The 19,007-nt window shown below is 44.2% G+C and overlaps 1 protein-coding gene across 2 annotated transcripts; it reads left to right on the forward strand.

The window, feature by feature from the left end:
* The first annotated feature begins 2,454 nt into the window (after positions 1-2,454).
* Positions 2,455-18,251, forward strand: NAA50 (N-alpha-acetyltransferase 50, NatE catalytic subunit). 2 transcript variants are annotated; one of them, XM_083719970.1, is made up of 5 exons: positions 2,455-2,689; positions 10,658-10,794; positions 13,053-13,172; positions 13,337-13,403; positions 15,394-18,251. In XM_083719970.1, the coding sequence occupies exons 1-5, from the start codon at positions 2,682-2,684 to the stop codon at positions 15,572-15,574; spliced, it is 513 nt and encodes a 170-aa protein (XP_083576096.1). In that variant the 5' UTR covers positions 2,455-2,681; the 3' UTR covers positions 15,575-18,251. The 2 variants fall into 2 exon arrangements, with proteins under 2 accessions (XP_083576096.1, XP_083576097.1); XM_083719971.1 differs by having other exon boundaries at positions 10,661-10,794.
* Positions 18,252-19,007: the final 756 nt, after the last annotated feature.

The following is a 19,007-nucleotide window of genomic DNA, read 5'->3' on the forward strand; positions in this document are numbered from 1 at the left end:
GTACTGCGGACCTCCTCTTTCAAAAGCCAAGCCATGGACTGCCTACTTCTGAAAATTTTGAGATCTCTATGGTAGTTTTTGTTATGTGAGTGGTACCATAGGCTCCCTGAGGCGTTCCTGGGCCCATTCTGTCGGGGGCTCTGAAGCAGTAAGACTACCTGCCCGCAGACTGTCATGCCACTGGTGCATGCTCTGGTTCTCTCTCACTTGGACTACTGCAATGCGCTCTATGTGGGGCTACCTTTGAAGGTGACTCGGAAACTACAACTAATCCAGAATGCGGCAGCTAGACTGGTGACTGGGAGCGGCCGCCAAGACCCCATAACACCAGTCTTGAAAGACCTACATTGACTCCCAGTACGTTTCCGAGCACAATTCAAAGTGCTGGTGCTGACCTTTAAAGCCCTAAACAGCCTCGGTCCAGTATACCTGAAGGAGCGTCTCCACCCCCATCGTTCTGCCTGGACACTGAGGTCCAGCACCGAGGACTTTCTGGTGGTTCCCTCCCTGCGAGAAGCCAAGTTACAGGGAACCAGACAGAGGGCCTTCTCGGTAGTGGCACCCGCCCTGTGGAACGCCCTCCCACCAGATGTCAAAGAGAAAAATAACTACCAAACTTTTAGAAGACATCTGAAGGCAGCCCTGTTTAGGGAAGCTTTTAATGTTTAATAGGTTATTGAATTTTAGTGTTTTGTTGGAAGCCGCCCAGAGTGGCTGGGGAAACCCAGCCAGATGGGCGGGGTATAAATAATAAATTATTATTATTATTATTCATAGCTATGGACCTGAAACAAGGTAAGGTTGGAGATAGGGGAGAAGAGGCCCCCCAAACCCCTGTGGCGTCAGCTCAGAACGAGGTCTGTGTCCGTGACACAGGGCAGGAGAGGCACATGAAGCAGAAAGATTCAGCTGTTTGCATATTGCCACCTCCAAATAGCTAATGGTCACATGGAAGATGAAGCAAGCTTGTTTTCTCCTGCTCCGGAGCATAGGACCCAAACCAATGGCTTTAAGTTAGTGGAATCAGATTTCGACTAAACATCTAGAATAACGTTTTGATGGTAAGAGCTGTTCCGACAGTGGAACACTCCCTCGGAAGGCTGTGGACTCTTCTTCCTTGGAGGCTTTTAAGCAGGTTGGGTGGCCACCTGTCATGGATGATCTGGGTGAGATTCCTATATTGCAGTAGCGCCAGATTCAGGGTGACTTGAGCGGCTCCTCTGCACAGGACGCAGAGTCAAGGAGGCATAAAATTGAGAAGATCCATAATTGAGAAGATCCATTTGGTTTCGTACAGGGCTCCTTGTTATGAAAGATGTACCAAAGGTGCCACTGTAGATCATAGCTGTCAACCGTCCCTTATTTGGCGGGAAACTCCCTTATCCCAGCGCCATTTCCCGCTGCTGTCCCGGATTGATGATGTCCCTTAAATTTCCCGGGTTTCATGCTCGCCCGGCTCGGGATGCAGAAGAGTGGCACTTCAGTGGCTGCTGTGGCGCCGCAACCACCTCATGCCAGGCTCACGGGTGAGAGTCTCCCTCCCTCTCTCTCGGGCGGGTAAGGGCCGATGGAACTCCTCATGCCAGGACGACGGCAGCCCCGACGTGCTGCTTAGCATCCCCTCCAACCAGTGCAGCATCTTAATGTAGTGATTTCCCCCTCTGCATCCCTTTCCTAACTCTATTTTTATAAATCCTTTGTCCATCCATAGTTCAAATTTTTACTTCAAGTTTTCTGTCAATCCTACCAATGTATGTAACTCTTTACAATAGCTTTTCCAATAAATTATAAATTTGCCCCATTCTTTAGGAAAGAGGTCCTCTTCCTGGTTTCTAATTCTGCCTGTAAGTTTTGCCATCTCGACGTCGTTCATCAGTTTTGCCTGCCACTCTTCTTTGGTGGGAGTTGTAGACCCTTAGGATCATCTAGTCCAACCCCCTGCAAAACACAGTCAGCCGCAGCCAAAGCAGCATGGCTCCATCAGTGCCAGATTTCTGTATAAGCTAAGCCAAAATCCCTTATTTTGCGCTGCTGGTCCCTTATTTTCGAAGCTGCTGGTCCCTTATTTTCAAATCTGTAAGATGACAGGTATACTGTAGATAAATGTAAGAAGTTATATTGAAATCGGAAAACCATCCAAACGGCTAGGCTGGTAACAAGCTTTTAATGTTTTAATATTTTAATGTTTCAATATTTTAATGTTGTTTTGAAATTGTATTCATTCCAACTTGTTTTTATTATTGCTTGTTTTGCTTGTTAGCCGCCCTGAGCCCGGCCTTGCAAAAAACCTATTATCATCATCATCATCATTATTATTATTATTATTATTATTATTATTATTATTATTATTATTATTATTATTATTATTACCCGTCTGTGGGCAAATCGCGGGGCGGAGAACAAAACCCGGAAGTCGGTCTCTGAGTGACTTCGAAACGAGGGGGCGGGGCGAAGCGTTGCGCCGTGAGCGCGTGCTGCCGTCGTCGTCACGTCGTCGTCGGGTGAAAGGTCGAGCTGAGGCGGGGGCGGCGTTGTGCGCAGGCGCGCGCGGGAGCTCGGAGCGGCCTGAGGCCCATGTGGAGCAGCGGCGGCGGCGGCGGCGGCGCCAAGAGCAGGAGCAGCAGGAGAAGCGCCGCTGCTGGACCCCGCGGCCCCCGCCAGCAGCAGCAGCAGCAGCAGCTATGAAGGGGTGAGTGCGGGACCGGCGGCGGCGGCCGCCTCCCCTTTCCCTCCCCTTTCCTTCCCGCCTCCCGCCCCGGCCCAGCCCGGTCTCCTCAGGCGCCCTCCAGGTTGGCGTTTCCCCTCAGGTTTTTCCCCCCGGGGCGGCGGCGGGTCTTTGTTTCCCGCGCTTCTTTCCGGGGGGGGGGGGCGCGAAGTAGAGGATTATTCTCCCGGCTCCCGTTTCCTCCGGGGAGGATGCGGTTCTGTTCCGAGGGAGGGAGGGGCTCGGACTTGGCGGGTTCTGGGTTCAAGGTGCGCCATAAGGTTATGGCGAGAGGGAGCCTTCCGGGCCTGATTCCGCCAATGGGCCAGCAGGTTGTTCTTTCTCCCCTTACACACCCACCCAACTTTATCTTCATTTTTTAAAATAATATTTTTTATTGGTTTTACACAGCTTTTTACATTTTAACTTTAACCATTTCAGACATTAAAACAAAAGGTTCTTTCCATAGTTAATTCCACATTCCAAGTGCCATGACATCCCCGCCAGTGATTTTAACTGTTTACAGTGGTCTTTTAAATAAACGAAGAATTTATTCCAGTCCTTTAAAAATCCTTGATCTCCCTGGTTTCTGATCTTCCCGGTCAGTTTTCCCATCTCTGCATAGTCCCTCAGTTTCGTCTGCCCTTCTTATTTTGTTGGCACCCACCCCAACTTTTTTTAAAAAAATATTTTTTACTGGTTTTACACAATTTTTTACATTTTAACTTTAACCATTTCAAACGTTAAAATAAAAGGTTCTTTTGAACCTTTGGACCTCCTTCCCTCCCTCAATGGGTTCCGTATTTAAGATTACATTTTTTTTTTGCATCTTTTACCGTTATCCATCTGTTATAGTTACCTTTAAAAATACTTGATCTTCCTGGTTTCTGATTTTCTCTGTCAGTTTCACCATCTCTGCATAGTCCATCAGTTTCGTCTCCCACCCCAATTTTAACTGTGCCAAGGAAGAGGTTGCAGGGTTGAAATAAAATCAGGACGTTTTTTGCTTTCTTTTTTAAGCAACAGCAACCCTTAGCGCACATAAATATTTTGTCTGTGTAGTAAATCAACATTATGTGTTGTGTTGTGCCTGCTTTTAAAAGAGGTAGATTTGCCTCAGCATCTAGTCAGCCTAAAGGGGGGGGGTGGAAGATGTATGTATTTATGTAACAAAACAAACAACTCCCCCCAAAAGTTGCAAGTTAGGGCTAGAAGTGAGTCCTCTGAAAAGACCGGTTAAACTTTCCCCCCTTTTCCCCTTTTTGGAAACATTTTACTTGATTTTACAGATATAACTTTTTTACAGTATCACAAATATACTCAAAATACAAGATTCCCCTGAATCTCAGACTCTCGCCCCCCCCCTCTTTCCTTCCATGGGTCTTTATGTTGTCCTTTTCAACTGCATGTATTTCATCACCTATATTTTAAATCTATTTCCATTATCCAAAGTTTTTGTTACATTACAAGTGGTGTTAAAAACCTGCTAATGTTTTCATTTGTTTACATGGTCTCTCAGATAAAGTGTTAATTTCTCCCATTCTTTTTTGAAACTTTCATCTACTTGGTTTCTGATTTCTTCCAGTCATTTTTGCTATTTCTGCATATTCCAGCAGTTTAGTTTGCCATTCTTCTCTGGTAGGGACTTTGTCTTCTTTCCATCTTTGGTTAAACTTAAAACAACTGGGGAACTGTTCCAGGCATCAGGGCATCCTGGCGCTGCTGAAGTAACATCTTGGATTCGAAATGACTATTTTATTGGATGTGTAATAGAGAAAAATAGCTACTCTTGCTTACAGAAGAAGAGATTCCTACTGTGTGCAAGCCAAAGGGTGGGCTGCTTTCGGTGGAACATTTGAAATACTGAGTTTTAATATACTTCTGATGGCAACCCATATAATGTGTGGGCTTATGTGTTTGGGTGTTCATTTAAAACTACCACAGCTACAGCTCTTTCAGAACTGAGCGCATGCTAGTATGATTGTGAGATGTGACCCTAATGTAACTCAAATAGTGGTGTCACTGTGTTGGTACAAATCCTCTAGCTTTGGATACCAGTTGACTACTGACCTTTTACACATGTACGGTAATAGATATTGTAACTGGGCTTATTAATACCAGGCTTGAGCTGTATCTTTGTTTTGGAAGAGACTGTAAGAACAGTTTTTGATAGAACATCTCCGTATCGCCTAAAATCCCAGAGGCCACTAAGAGAGTGAGCCGTGGCCCCCAAACAGCCATGTCAGTAAGCTAGAAAGGGGCTTCTATTTGCTCTCCCTCCAGTAACACAGAGGTATAAGGCAAGGAGAGTAAATCCTCAAAACCCACCACCACAATAGGCATAATGCTAGCATAGGTACAGTGGTGCCTCGCAAGACGAAATTAATTCGTTCCGCAAGTTTTTTCTTCTTGCGAGTTTTTCGTCTTGTGAAACACGGTTTCCCATAGGAATTCATTGAAAATCAATTAATGCGTTCCTATGGAGACCGCTTGCCAGGCTGCCGGTGCGGAGAAGGGCTTTTCTCCCCACCGCAAGCCTTCAGGCAGGTACAGGAACAGAGGGGAAGGCGCGCAGCGCTTCTCCTCTGTTCCCGGGGCTTGCGGTGGGAGGAGGGTTTTTCCTCCCCACCGCCAACATTCAGAACAGCATTCTGAATGTTGGCGGTGGGAAGGAAAACTCTCCTCCCACCGCAAGTCTTCAGGACAGCCTTCCGAAGGCTGGCGGTGGGGCGGAGAGACCTCCTCCCGCCGCCAGCCTTCGGAGCAGCCTTCCGAAGCCTGGCTGGGAGAGGAGGTCACACCGCCCCACCGCCAGCCTTTGGAGGAGCCTTCCGAAGCCTGGCGGGGAGAGGAGGTCACACCGCCCCACCGCCAGCCTTCGGAGGAGGTCCGAGGACAGTGGGGAAGACGCGCTGCGAAGGAAGCCCATAGGGAAATTCGTTTTGCGAAGTGCCTCCAAAACGGAAAACCCTTTCGTCTAGCGGGTTTTCCATCTTGCGAGGCGTTCGTCTTGCGGGGCACCACTGTATGCTTGCTGTGTCCCAAAAGGACATCCCCTTTGGGTAGGCTCTCTTCAAAAGTGGTCTGCCATTTCCCCCTACCTAAAAGTCTCTCTTTTGTGGCAAACAAGCAAGTCATGGTGTGGATCAGGGGTAAGCACCCTAAGGCCCATGGGCCACAAGCGGACCACAGGGGTCATTTAACCGGCCCACGAGCAGCCCCCGAACCGAGCCGCCCGCTCGGCGAGTCCCCATATGCTGCACTAAACCGGTGCAGCGTGGTGCAGGGACTCGCTTCCGTGGTGCCGGAAATTGTGTCTGTGTAGATGCAGACACTGGAAATTGTGGCCACACGCACTCACACATGCGCAATCCAGCCCGTGGAAGGATCTCCACTGAAGGGAACTGGCCCAGGTGAGGTAAACCTTGCTGACCCCTGGTGTGGATGGTACACTGACTAGGCCAGATCTGTCAGTAGCTCGAAAAACTGCAAGACTCCTTACTTAGAGCCTTAAAATCAGCTGGGGGAGCTGTATTCAATGGCCAGAACTTGGATGAAAAATAGATGAAATGTTGAAGGAGGGTTGAATACACATTGAAACATGAAGGTGCTTTTGCTTTCACCATGGTTGCTAAATAGCCAACAAGATCACTAACGTTATAGGTTTGGAGAGAGTTCTTGAAAAGCAGAAGCTTTTTTTTTTAAATGTTCTCCATGGAAGCTTGATTTCAAAATGAACTGAGGAAGGTTTGGCTATCAATAAAAAAAATGTGCTTGGAAATAACTTTAAAAACTGTGTTAAAAACCTACAACAGGGTAACTGTTTGTTTAATTTATCATTTGCTTTTTCATTGGAGTATTCAAGGAAGTTTACAAGCTACAGTTAAAACCAATTTTAAAACCTTAATATTTCCCTTGCCAAGTTAAGTCCTGCACAGGATTTGTTCAGAGAATACAGAATTATCTAACCATCACTCATTACAAAGAATCTAATGGTTGTTTAATATATGACGTTTCCTTGGTGGAAGACAAGACCAAACATGTATGTATCATGTATAAATACATTACATTCACAGAAATTACATGAGTTAATTTATATGAAATGCCCTGTGTTGGGTTGACAGGCTTTGCCAAGTCTCCAGCATTTTCAGATTACAACTGAAATCCATCAAAAGGGTGGTTATTCACAGCCTATGTACGCTGTATAATTGGATTCTGACCCACGTCTGCTGGAATTGCAAGATAATTCATTTACTGAATTCCTGCCACCTGCAACTCTGGTTGATGAAGTGGAGGTCAGTGCATCTGCCCCGTAGGGTGACATCATGGAGGCATTTTGCCATTTGCTGTGGATTAGCACAGATGGTGAACATGGTGTTAGAAGCCTCCTGCTCTATGGATTCAGGGGACTTGGTCTTGCCATGTGTACTAAAAGAGTGACTTGGAGATAAGTTCAGTTTCAGTTGATGCCAGTTTGCTTCTGAGAGCATAAAAGATCCTAACTGAACTACAGTCATACCTTGGTTTTCGAACATATTAGTAATTGCCAGCTTCTTAAATGCATGGTAGAGTGCAGCAATACAGATTTCATACTATTCTATCATTGTTGACTTTATCAAGGGCACGACTGCCAGAATTGCCACTGGCATCAACAAGTAGTTGCTTCTCTAGACAGCCAGAATCTGAATAGACATAACCATATTATTAAAAATTGTATCTTTTCAAGGGTCTGAATTTATGTTCCCTTCCTCCCACCCATTCCTTTTTACTCATGTGTTATGTCTTTTTCAATTGTGAGCCTGAGTCTTAGTACTGATTTTTGAAAGCTGGTCTGAAAGCGTTTTTGGCTAACAGGTGGACTCTGTCTTAAGTAAATAGAAATGCCTCCTATGTACTGCTACAGTGTGCAAATAACTTCCTGGTTCTTCGTTGAGGGAAGCAGATTGTTAATTTGTTCTCCCAGTGTGTTAAAAGTCTGTACATGGTGACATTTCCAACTGGCCAATAAAACATTATTTCTCCTCTTTGGAGTTACTCTTTCAAATAAGAGGAATGTCTGGCACTTAAAAATGTATTGTTTTTAAGACAGCTGTATAATTTGACTGTAAAATCAAGAGAAATCATATACATTCCCAGTTCAGCCCCCTCAGTACACAACAGACACAACTGCAGCTTCAGAAAGATTACTACAATTTCTCACTTAATTAGAAACACATACACAAGCAACTCTCAAAAGAACTTGACTAACCTAAAACCTTTTGCAAAGTTGTTATCAGTGGCTGGAGCATGAGTTTATGCATAGATGCTTTTTCAGTTATTGCCTACTTTTCTTAGCCTGCAATAAGCTACTACAAGTTGTGTTTATATATTAAAAGGTGTTCCTTTCAAAACACTCCAACACTTAAGTGAATAGGGTTTTTTTTAAAAAAAACCCCACAAACCTGCAAATAATGACTCTTTCTCCCTCCCTCCCTCTCTCTCTCTCTCTCTCCCTCCCTCCCTCACACACACACACACACACACACAACACACTCGCAAATCTGAAATTGCACTTAAAATCTGAAAACCATAAAAAAGCAGTATAAAGTTCTTTATAAGTTCTTTCTTAAGACACAGCTGTAGCTAGCCGTGAGATTCTTTGACTATATTTCTCATTTCATATCTCCTGATATAACCAGTTTTCTAAGTGCTTAATATGAGCAAGCCTGTTAATGTTTTCAACCTCTACTATTCTGTCATTGCATTTGGATTCAGCCCCTGAGAGCTCAACACAGCTACTTCTCAGTTGTCTCATACAATAATAATAAATAGTAATAATATTTGCCAGGTCAAGTATTATCCCTCTCTGTGAAGTCAGTGATTGGATAGGAAACTGACCCCCCCCCCCCTTCTTGCCCAGTTTGGAATGGTGGCAGGGCTTTCATTGCAGAGTGAAACCTTGCAGTGGTGCAGCGCATCTCAAGCAGTGTATGAGCCCCATGTGAGAGCAGAAGTCAGATGATTAGACACACAGTATGGACTCTCTCTGGCCCTATGCCCTAGCACATAGGAAATATCCAGTTGCCATACATGTTTTACTACTGGCGTGGGTCTAATTGTGACCACATGGACAGTGTTCAAAACTCCCATTGTTCTAGGAGCGTTTTGTGGCAGGGAACTTCATAAACGTGAGCAGTTTCTGAGCTCTGGGCGCAGTACTGCGCCTAAGATTTCAGATTAAAGCTGATGCTGAGGGTGTGGGAGGAGAACTTTCTCCCCGCTAGACTTCCAATAGATCTTGGGGGCATCTTGTACAGTTGTACCTCGGAAGTCAAATGAAATCCATTCCAGAAGTTCATTTGACTTCTAAAACGTTTGAAATCCAAAGCGTGGCTTCTGACTGGCTGCAGGAATCTCCTGCAGTCAATCAGAAGCTGCAGAATCCCCTTCGGACGTTCGGCTTCCAAAAATAGTTCGCCAACTGGAACAGTCACTTCCAGGTTTGGGAGACAAAATATTTGAGAACTAAGCTGTTGGAAAACCAAGGTATGATTGTACATGGAAAAATACAGTAAGTCTTAGGTTTGCGAACTGGGCACTCAAGGTGGGTGTCTCTGTCATCAGTATAGGCCTTTAATATGTGTTAATTGTGCTGCCAAAAAGAGATATTTATATGAAGGAAAGGGGGTGTTGGGAGAATCCAGGGCTTGTCTGCAGAGCGGAAGGAAAGGAGGACCTTTTTCTGCCTCCCCACGTCCAGCCACTCTCTGTCCCTGAGACCCTGACTCCTTTTGGGGGTGTTAACTTTCTTAATGTGAACAATAAACTATGGCTGTATGCGGTTTCACTGTTGGAAATGTGTTTTGGGTAATGGCTTATTATATGTGAAAATGTATTATATCTTATGTATGTTCCTGCTTTCTTGCTCTGTTGTCTTGTTTGACTGAGCCTTGTAATGTGAACTTGGGAATTCTTTTCATACAGCCAGTGGTTCAAGTCTCCAGCATGGCTCATGTTACTTCCTGCCATTCTGAGGAGCTAATTTAGCTTCCTTCTCAACTCTAAAGTGACAGGTTGCTTCCCAGGATCCACACATTAGGCTTGGTTTACTAGGCAGCTGCTATTTGTGGTTACCACTACCAGTCTCTCCCTCTCACTGAGGCTTGCAGACACGCCACAAAATTGTGGAAGAGGCAAAGTGTCCTGTTTCACTTTCTGATGAGTTTCAAAGTAAGGTTTTCTTGCTTCTTTCCTGGCATCTTTAGATGTGTTGGGGAAGGAAGCAAGCAAGCTGTGAGTGTGACTTATGGGTCTTCTGTCCTCTGAAACTCCCAAAAGTCACATGTGTCAGTATTTCACCTCTTCTGTGGCTTTGTGTGAAGCAAGACACACAAATTCCATGTTCTCTGCAGTTTTAGAGGACTTGCCCTTGAGAAGCTGGATAGATGATGGTTTGATCCTGTTGCTCTGGGTACAATCCATGTACAGTGGTACCTTGGGTTACATACACTTCAGGTTACATACGCTTCAGGTTACAGACTCCGCTAACCCAGAAATAGTATCTTGTGTTAAGAACTTTGCTTCAGGATGAGAACAGAAATTGTGCTCTGGCGGCGCAGCAGCAGCAGGAGGCCCCATTAGCTAAAGTGGTGCTTCAGGTTAAGAACAGTTTCAGACCTCCAGAACGAATTAAGTACTTAACCCGAGGTACCACTGTATAAATTTAATTGCTGTAAGATCAGTGTAACCTGAAAGCACTGGGCCAAATTTCAGTTTGAGTAACTGCAAGGTGTTTGCTTAAAAAAAAAGAGTCCTACTAAATCCTGCATGATAGATTTAGGAGGGTTCTGTGCAGAATGGGGATATTGCACCAAAGTGTTTGTAGATGACAAGGTGACCAGTTCTACTGTTTCTAGTATAGCTTAATCACAGTGGGATTCCTAGAGGTATTAAGCATGTTTTGATTTGTTCCAGTAGCCGGATCGAGCTGGGTGATGTGACGCCACACAACATTAAGCAGCTGAAGCGGTTAAACCAAGTCATTTTCCCCGTCAGCTACAATGACAAGTTCTACAAGGATGTGTTAGAGGTTGGCGAGCTCGCCAAACTGGGTATAGTACCTTGCTTTTTTATTGGGTGGGTTGGTGGATAGAGGGTTTTCCATTGTTCTTGATTTATCTGCTAGATTCAGTACATCATCTGTTACGTGAGGATAGCTTTACCAGATACCTTAATTATTCTGACTGTATGAAGCCTTGCATGTCATGCAACCTGGGGCTGCACATACAATGCAGATTCTGCCTTTTATTCTGCCAGGTTCCTCAGGTATGTACCTCTTTGGCCTGAGATAGTTTTCCATCCTCTTTTCCCCTTGTCTGTGCCTTTTCCTTCCCCTCCAGCTCCTCTTGTAAAAGCTACCAGCTTTTACCTTCCACAGCTGTTGGTTGTTTTAAAAGCTTCAACAAGTGCCGGAAGCAGTGGCCCCCTTCCTCATGAATATCCTTCATGCCAAGTTGTGAGTGTTTCAGCATCACCACTAGCCTCCTGTTGACTGCAGTATACAGAACTGACAACTTACGCAGCCCTAAATTACTTTTCATATGTTACATTAGAAACCCGTTTTCCCTTTATACTACATCATGGCCTTTAAAATGAATAATATCATTTTTTCTGCTCAAATGCTTAACATATCTTGTCACATGTCTCAACGATATGCACAGAGAGAAACCCATTCATCAACTCCTCAGGTGTAAAGCTTCCTCCTGCACACACAACAAGGTTTCACAGCTTTTTTTAAGGTGGCCTTGGTCCTCCCCTTCAGCCTGTGAATGCTTTCTCAGAAGTGTGTCCCATTGAACTGAATGGATTGGGTCCCAAATAAACCATGCTTTAAGCAGACCCATTGGAATCTTGGTCCATGACTAAAACAAGCCCTGTTGATTTCAGTGGGTCTGCTATTAAGTATGGATTCAACCCAATGAGTCCTACTCTGAGGTGGATATTCATAAGACTGTAACTTTGACCTCTTTCTGCACCCCTGCAGGAGTTCAGGGACAAGCCCCAGCTTCCCTCTCTAGCTCCAGGCTTTCGGAACTGAGGAAGGGGAATTGGAGCTTGCTTTGGAGCTAGCTGGCTGAGGCATTCTGAGTGCCTTGACTATTCACCAACATTTTGGTGGCAGGCAGCAGAAGCAAGAAGAGTGCCAAGAAGAGTGCCTTCTTGTTTAGCTTGGAGCTGGAGAGGGGGTTGAGGTCACCCCCCCCCTTATTGCAGTCACATAGTAAAGGTAAAGGTAAAGGTACCCCTGCCCGTATGGGCCAGTCTTGCCAGACTCTGGGGTTGTGCGCCCATCTCACTCAAGAGGCCAGGGGCCAGCGCTGTCCGGAGACACTTCCGGGTCACGTGGCCAGCGTGACAAAGCTGCATCTGGCGAGCCAGAGCCGCACACGGAAACGCCATTTACCTTCCCGCCAGTAAGCGGTCCCTATTTATCTACTTGCACCCAGAGGTGCTTTCGAACTGCTAGGTTGGCAGGCGCTGGGACCGAGCAACGGGAGCGCACCCAGCCGCAGGGATTCGAACCGCCGACCTTTCAATCGGCAAGTCCTAGGCGCTGAGGCTTTAACCCACAGCACCACCTGCGTCCCAATTGCAGTCACATACACCCTTTGAAATTCAGCACAACTCGGTTGATGATCCAAGGTAGAAAGAGGTTGGTTCCCCTCTTATTGTCTTTGCCATAAGGTAATGAAACACTCACTATGGTGGGGGTGACAAGCAGAACTATGGACCACTGTGCATCAAGTTATGCTTGAATGTTTTCCTAAAGTATTGCAAGATCTAGCTCTTACTGCAGATGTAGAACTCTGTCTTGATTTTATCACTTTAGGCTGTGCTTCAGGTCTGATTGAATTGTCCATTATACATAGTATTTCTGGCACATAGAATATGTGGGGAAAGGGTTCTACACCAGCATTCTCTTTAATATGCTAGTTTTATGCGTGCAGGATTATAGATCTTATTTTTACAAGGGCTATTCTGTCCCCTTCAGCCTGGAGTTCTACCAGCATAGTACAGACTTCCCTTCAGTGAGAATTAGACCTTGTTTGACCTGATATTTGATATGTGGAGTTAAATTGGGATGGGATTATTTTTATTGTTACATATTTAGTTTGAGGCGTGGAGTTAAGCAGGGATGGGATCACATTTATTGTTATATATTTAATATATAATATGCAAGTGTGTCTTGCTGTTCTAATTATGCAGTATTCTTAAATCTATATATTTATCCGAAACCCTCAGGATACGGTGGATTAAAACCCCCCAAAATAATATGCTTTCTTCCTCTCCCCACCCCTCTTTTCGGCAGCCTATTTCAATGATATTGCAGTGGGTGCAGTGTGCTGTAGAGTAGATCATTCTCAGAATCAGAAAAGACTGTACATCATGACGCTTGGATGTCTGGCCCCTTACCGAAGGTTGGGGATAGGTAAGACTGTTTTGTAAATGATGAGGTGGCTCTTGGCTATGGAACATGTGGCTCTAAAGCTTACAAAATTTAGTACTTGTTTATAAAATAACAAATATTGCAAGATGCTGCAGTATTTGAAATTGGGAATAACTTTCTTCCATTTTGTCTTGCTTCCTTTGTAGGAACTAAAATGTTGAATCATGTGTTAAACATCTGTGGAAAAGATGGCACTTTCGACAATATCTATCTGTAAGTAGAAAGACATTGCTGGCCTCCTAGGCAGGAGGAATTGGTTGCTCACATGTTTAGTTGGCATTCATGGAAATGTTGGCGCTCAAGTCTTGTGGCATAGTATTAAAGAACAACTAATATAAGACTTTGGCTTTCGAGTGCTAGAGTTTGCTGGGACACAGTAGAGGCACTAATTATATTGACACTACCATGCAGTGCAAATGCTAACCACAGGAGGTGCAGACATTACAGTCATACCTTGGTTCTCAAACGCCTTGTGACTCGAACATTTTGGCTCCCAAATGCCACAAACCTGGAAGTGCGTGTTCCGGTTTGCGAACATTTTTTGGAACCTGAATGTCCGACGCAGCTTATGCGGCTTCCGATTGGGTATAGGAAGCTTTTGCAACCAATTGGAAGCCACGCCTTGGTTTTTGAATGTTTTCAGAAGTCGAACGGATCTGGAATGGATTACGTTCGAGAACCAAGGTGTGACTCTACAGTCTTGTTACTTTTTTGTAAGTGATGCCCTCTTTATTTTATCAGTATTCTGTCTGGATTGTTTATTATTAGTGCCTATATCCATTGACCAGGGACAAGCTGAGCTCTGCAAGAGCTAAACTTATAAGTAAAGGGACCCCTGACCATTAAGCCCAGTCGTGGCCGACTCTTACGGCGCTCATCTCGCTTTACTGGCCAAGGGAGCCGGCGTACAGCTTCCAGGTCATGTGGCCAGCATGACTACACCGCTTCTGGCAAACCAGAGCAGTGCACGGAAATGCCGTTTACCTTCCCGCCGGAGCGGTACCTATTTATCTACTTGCACTTGACGTGCTTTTGAACTGCTAGGTTGGCAGGAGCAGGGACCGAGCAATGGGAGCTCACCCCGTCACGGGGATTCGAACCACCGATCTTCTGATCAGCAAGCCCTAGGCTCTGTGGTTTAACCCACAGCGCCGCCTGCGTCTCTAAATCTATAAATAAACAGCAGTTAAAGAAGCTCCTAAGCATAATTCTTCACATGTAAACCCAATCCTGTAAATATGTCCTCTAACGTTACCAGCTGTCCCCAATCTGAGATCCAGCACATGAGCATGTAGGATAGGACTTGCTCGATCATGGCACCACAGTTGTGGGATGCCTTCTCAAAGAAGGCCCACCTGATGCAATTGCTTCTGTGCATCTGCAGCGCTATCAAGGTATAACTTTCTTGGAAGCCAGTTTGGTGGTAGTGTTACCTTCTGGTTTATGAGAGCTCTGCAGTACTGTATGTTGTTTTCCTTCCCATCCGGGACTTAACTTCCATCATCCCTGGGATGGCCATGCTATCTGAGGCTGATGGGAGTTTTAGTCCAAAGTACTTGGCGGACAACAGGTTAGGACATGTGCTCTAGAGTAGCTTTTTTGTGTCAGAATAGTAGTTGTTTGTCACTGAAATCAGAAAGGCAAAAGGTAGGTAGTCGTTTACATAGGATGGTCATAGACAGTCGTACCTTGGATCCTGAACACCTTGGTACTTGTACATTTTGGCTCCCAAACACCACAAACCCAGAAGTGAGTGTCCGGGTTTGCAAACGAACTTTGGAACCTGAATGTCCAATGGGGCTTCTGCAGCTTCTGATTGGCTGCAGGAGCTTCCTGCAGCCAATCAGAAGCCGCACTTTGGTTTCTGAACATTTTGGAAGTTGAACGGACTTCCAGAACGGATTCCATTCAACCTCAAGGTACAACTGTACTTGATTTCTGGGCACTTGTCTTATAAGCTGGCATGCAAGACTTTTCCCCCAGCCGTAGTAAAGATGATAGGTGAAAGTAACATGGGATACAGAAGTTGGGTGGTCTTTTGTTTATTATCACATTTCGTAACATCTGTTTTAATCTCTTCTCTATCCTTGCTTTCCCATTTTCCTTTCCAGTCTTCAGATAAACAGTTCATTAGCATATAGATCCAAGTTCCAGCCTTCATAAATGGTAATGCTTTTCTCCCTTGGTTTCTTTTTTTACCCAGACATGTCCAGATTAGCAATGAATCTGCTATTGACTTCTACAGAAAGTTTGGATTTGAGATCATTGAGACGAAGAAGAACTACTACAAGAGGATAGAACCAGCGGATGCTCACGTGCTGCAAAAAAACCTCAAAGTCCCTTGTCTCGGCCAGAACACAGATGTGCAAAAGTCTGACAACTGAACAAAACCCAATGAACGCTTTCTTGCACTTTCTTGTCACCAAATAGGGAAAGAGAGGCCTGGTGTCTGTTTTTGGTTTCCCCCTGCTCCTAATGTGTGTTGTATCCTCTCCAACAAATTAATAACTTCCCAAGGATTGTCAAATTGTGTGTTTGGGTTCTATAGCTCTACTTCTTTGCAATTTTGGGATGGAAGTAGTATGCGGTTCTAGCTGGGGTGGGGCCTTCATTCGGTCTTCCAAAGGTCAGCTTTTCCTCGGTATGTGTGTGATCCTCCTGCATTCCCATTGAAGGGCAGAGTTTAAGCAATACCTTGCATCCAGGCTCCTAATACCATGCCACTTTTTTTTCTTTTGTAATGGAGTCTCTCGGTCTCTAGTTTTGAACTTGGTTTGGCGGTTTTGGCCTTGTTTACTATTTGAACATGCATCAGTTTGGAAGCTAATTCAGAGCATTCGAGCTGTCATTTCTTCATTGTGTTTTGAGACAAAGTGGCCGGCGAGAAGATTCAACTTGCTGAGCAGTCGGGATGTAGGTGAGGATTCAGAGTGGACTGTACCATCTTCCACTCTTCTCTCATTCGTTATAGGTATTGCACTAACAACAGAACGACCCTTGGCTCTGGCAACAGTGGAGGAGCCAAACATTAAAGATTACTAAAGAAGATCAGTCTGTGACTCTTAGTTTGAAAGAAAGAAAGAGAAGGAAGGACGCTTTGCCTTTGAATGGCTCTGCTGGTTTGAACTCTGTTTGCTTGCTGAGATTATATGCTCCCTAAGATAGATGATGATTGAAACTGCTTCTCCCACCCCACCCCCCATTACACTTCTGAAGATTTGGCACTCGTCTTAGAAGAATATTAAAAGGGGATGCAATGGAACACCAGATGGAAGTGGCTTATTGGGGAGCATTGTGAGGATTCAGAAAATAACTGGTTTTCTCCTGATATTGTAATGTAAGAACTGTAGCCTACTTTACCAAGCTCTCGCTTTGTATTTTGTTACGCTTTTGTTTGCAATTTCATTTTGAGCTTCTAGCAATTCAGTACAGCAATGCCAGCTTAACATTACAACTCTCCTCTCCATCTGGGGAAACGTACCAGGGAGGGGAGGGAACCTGCCCTATCACCTAAATCAATATTAAACTGCATTTCTTTCCTGATTTTGAACTTTTAACTGTATCTTGCACTTTTCTGCTTTGAAAAATCTTTATTGAGGGAGGGTGGGTGGGGGTTACAATGTAACCTTGCTAGCAGATGTTGTAATTTCACTGTGATGCTGAATTGAGAAACAAGGGGACATGAAGACCAGGAAAGTTCAGGCAATTTGCAATATTGCGCAACCTTTAATTACAGAGAAGTCAGGAAACACTATTCCTTATCAGGCAAGCAGAGTATCCTGACACCTATTTGGTCCATTAGACATTTTGCCCAACTGCATGCTTATTCTTTTGATCAGAAAAAAACAGCAAGTTCACCCTTTCCGAATCCTTGTACAGGAAATGTTCTTGTACTGCTTCTCTGGCCATAGTTTGCTATGTTTTATATTGTATTTCCTGAGGATTTGTTTTCCTTCTGCAAAGCAAAGATGTTGAAGCACATCTAAATCTCAAGTGCCAACACTGTTTTCCCTGATCAGTTGTAGATAAGGCAAAGAAGTTCAAAGGGGAAGGTACTGCATTAAAGAATGTATATACAGCCCAAGTCAACATCTGCTCATAACTATCTTCTGGTGATAAGGAAAGTGTGTCCCTTTTTTTTTTTTTTGGAACCGAATGGTAGATACGTGGAATTGGGGCTTGGGAAGTCAATGCTTCTCTTGATCTACAAATCACTTGCAGGTAGTTTTCCGCTTAGACTTTAAAAACAAAACAAAACCCATTTATATATTTTTTAATCAACTGTCATTCTGTGAATGTATTTCTCAACGTTTCTTGGGGTTTCCATTGTGCAGTCAACCTTCCTTAGTGACTATGTTCTACAGGAGGTAGGAGGAAAAGAAATTGGAAATCAAAGCTCCACTTTTCATGACTATCAGTCCTGCCAGTGTTTCCTTGCTTAAAAAGAACACAGGATTTAATCCCTAGCTGCTGGAGCTGCATCCCCTCTGCTTGAGTGTGGCAAAGAGCAGCAGTTTGGATGGTTCCTTTCTTTGAGTGCTGCAGAAGTTTGCCAATTTGGAAGAAATGTCTTGTCTTTTGAAATAGTCAAGCAGGGGGTTGTCTAAAATGGGTGTTTTTTAATGCTTCATGTCAGTACTTTCCATTCTCTTGCAAATCAGCGTATGTACAACTGCAGTAATTAGTTGGGAGGTTCGGTTAAATTACCACCATCAGTGCTTCTCTTGTAGAAGTTTACAAGGAGAATGCGCCTAGCATACTTTACATATCCTATAGCAGGGTAAATGTAAAGGGGCTTAGCACAGTACTTTTCTCATCATATAACTATGAAACTGCTGGACTTCATAAATATTTTTTTTTTCAGTATTAAGTAACTGATATATGCAACAAGAATGGGAAAAAAGCACCCAGGACAGACACCCTTTACTTGGCATGGGAGGGGGAATATTTTTGTATACATAAAAGTGGCTGGGATTACTTGATTCAGTTAATGATTGAATATGTCCATTAAAGATGACATACTGTTACAGCTGAAATAAATTCTAGTTCTGTTTTCATTAACATTTAATGGTGCCTTGTGATGTCTAGTAAATGTGAACCTAATTATATATTTTTTACCCTCTGCACAAAATCAGTTTTAGTCTGCAGATGCAGGGATTGTCTAAAACCACTCCTCTCCTGCCCCAGGTATATTGATTTAGGATTTGTTTTGAATATGTTAATGTTCATCTTACGTAGCAATGAGTTACCATGCTGAGAACATATCTTGATCTTGGAGGAAATTTGCTGTCTACTCCTAGATAACTGAAACTGCTTTTATCCTTCACTTCGTGGATAAATGTTATTCTTGCTTAATTGGCAGCCTGTTGCAATTACGTGAGAAGGGATGCTGCGGCATATAAAAAGGAGGATATTTCTTTGTGCTTTGTGACATGACTGTGATTATTGCTGGGGCATTTCACAAGATAGAATACCTTGTTTAAATCTTACATGAATAAGCAAGGAAAACATGTTCACAAATTTTAAGCCGCCACCTTTGTACATCAGAAGCAAGTTCATCTTTCTGAAATCCTAGGAATCTAAAAATTATTATTTTTTTAAAAAAACATTCTTAATAAATGTGCACCACAAGTTACATGGCCCAGGAGCTGGCCTTGTGTTTTTGGGTTCCTTTCTCCCTTACCTGCCTTTCTCTGTTAAAGATGGGAGCATTCTCCATTTACCACCCTCATGCAGTAAGAGTAGGACCAGCTTGCAGACTGACATCTCCAACCCAGACATGCCCTTTTCTCTTAAGGCAGGCAGAGAAAAGCTGCA

This window comes from Podarcis gaigeae, assembly GCF_964106915.1.
Source record: "Podarcis gaigeae genome assembly, chromosome: 17".
Lineage (NCBI taxonomy): Eukaryota > Metazoa > Chordata > Lepidosauria > Squamata > Lacertidae > Podarcis > Podarcis gaigeae.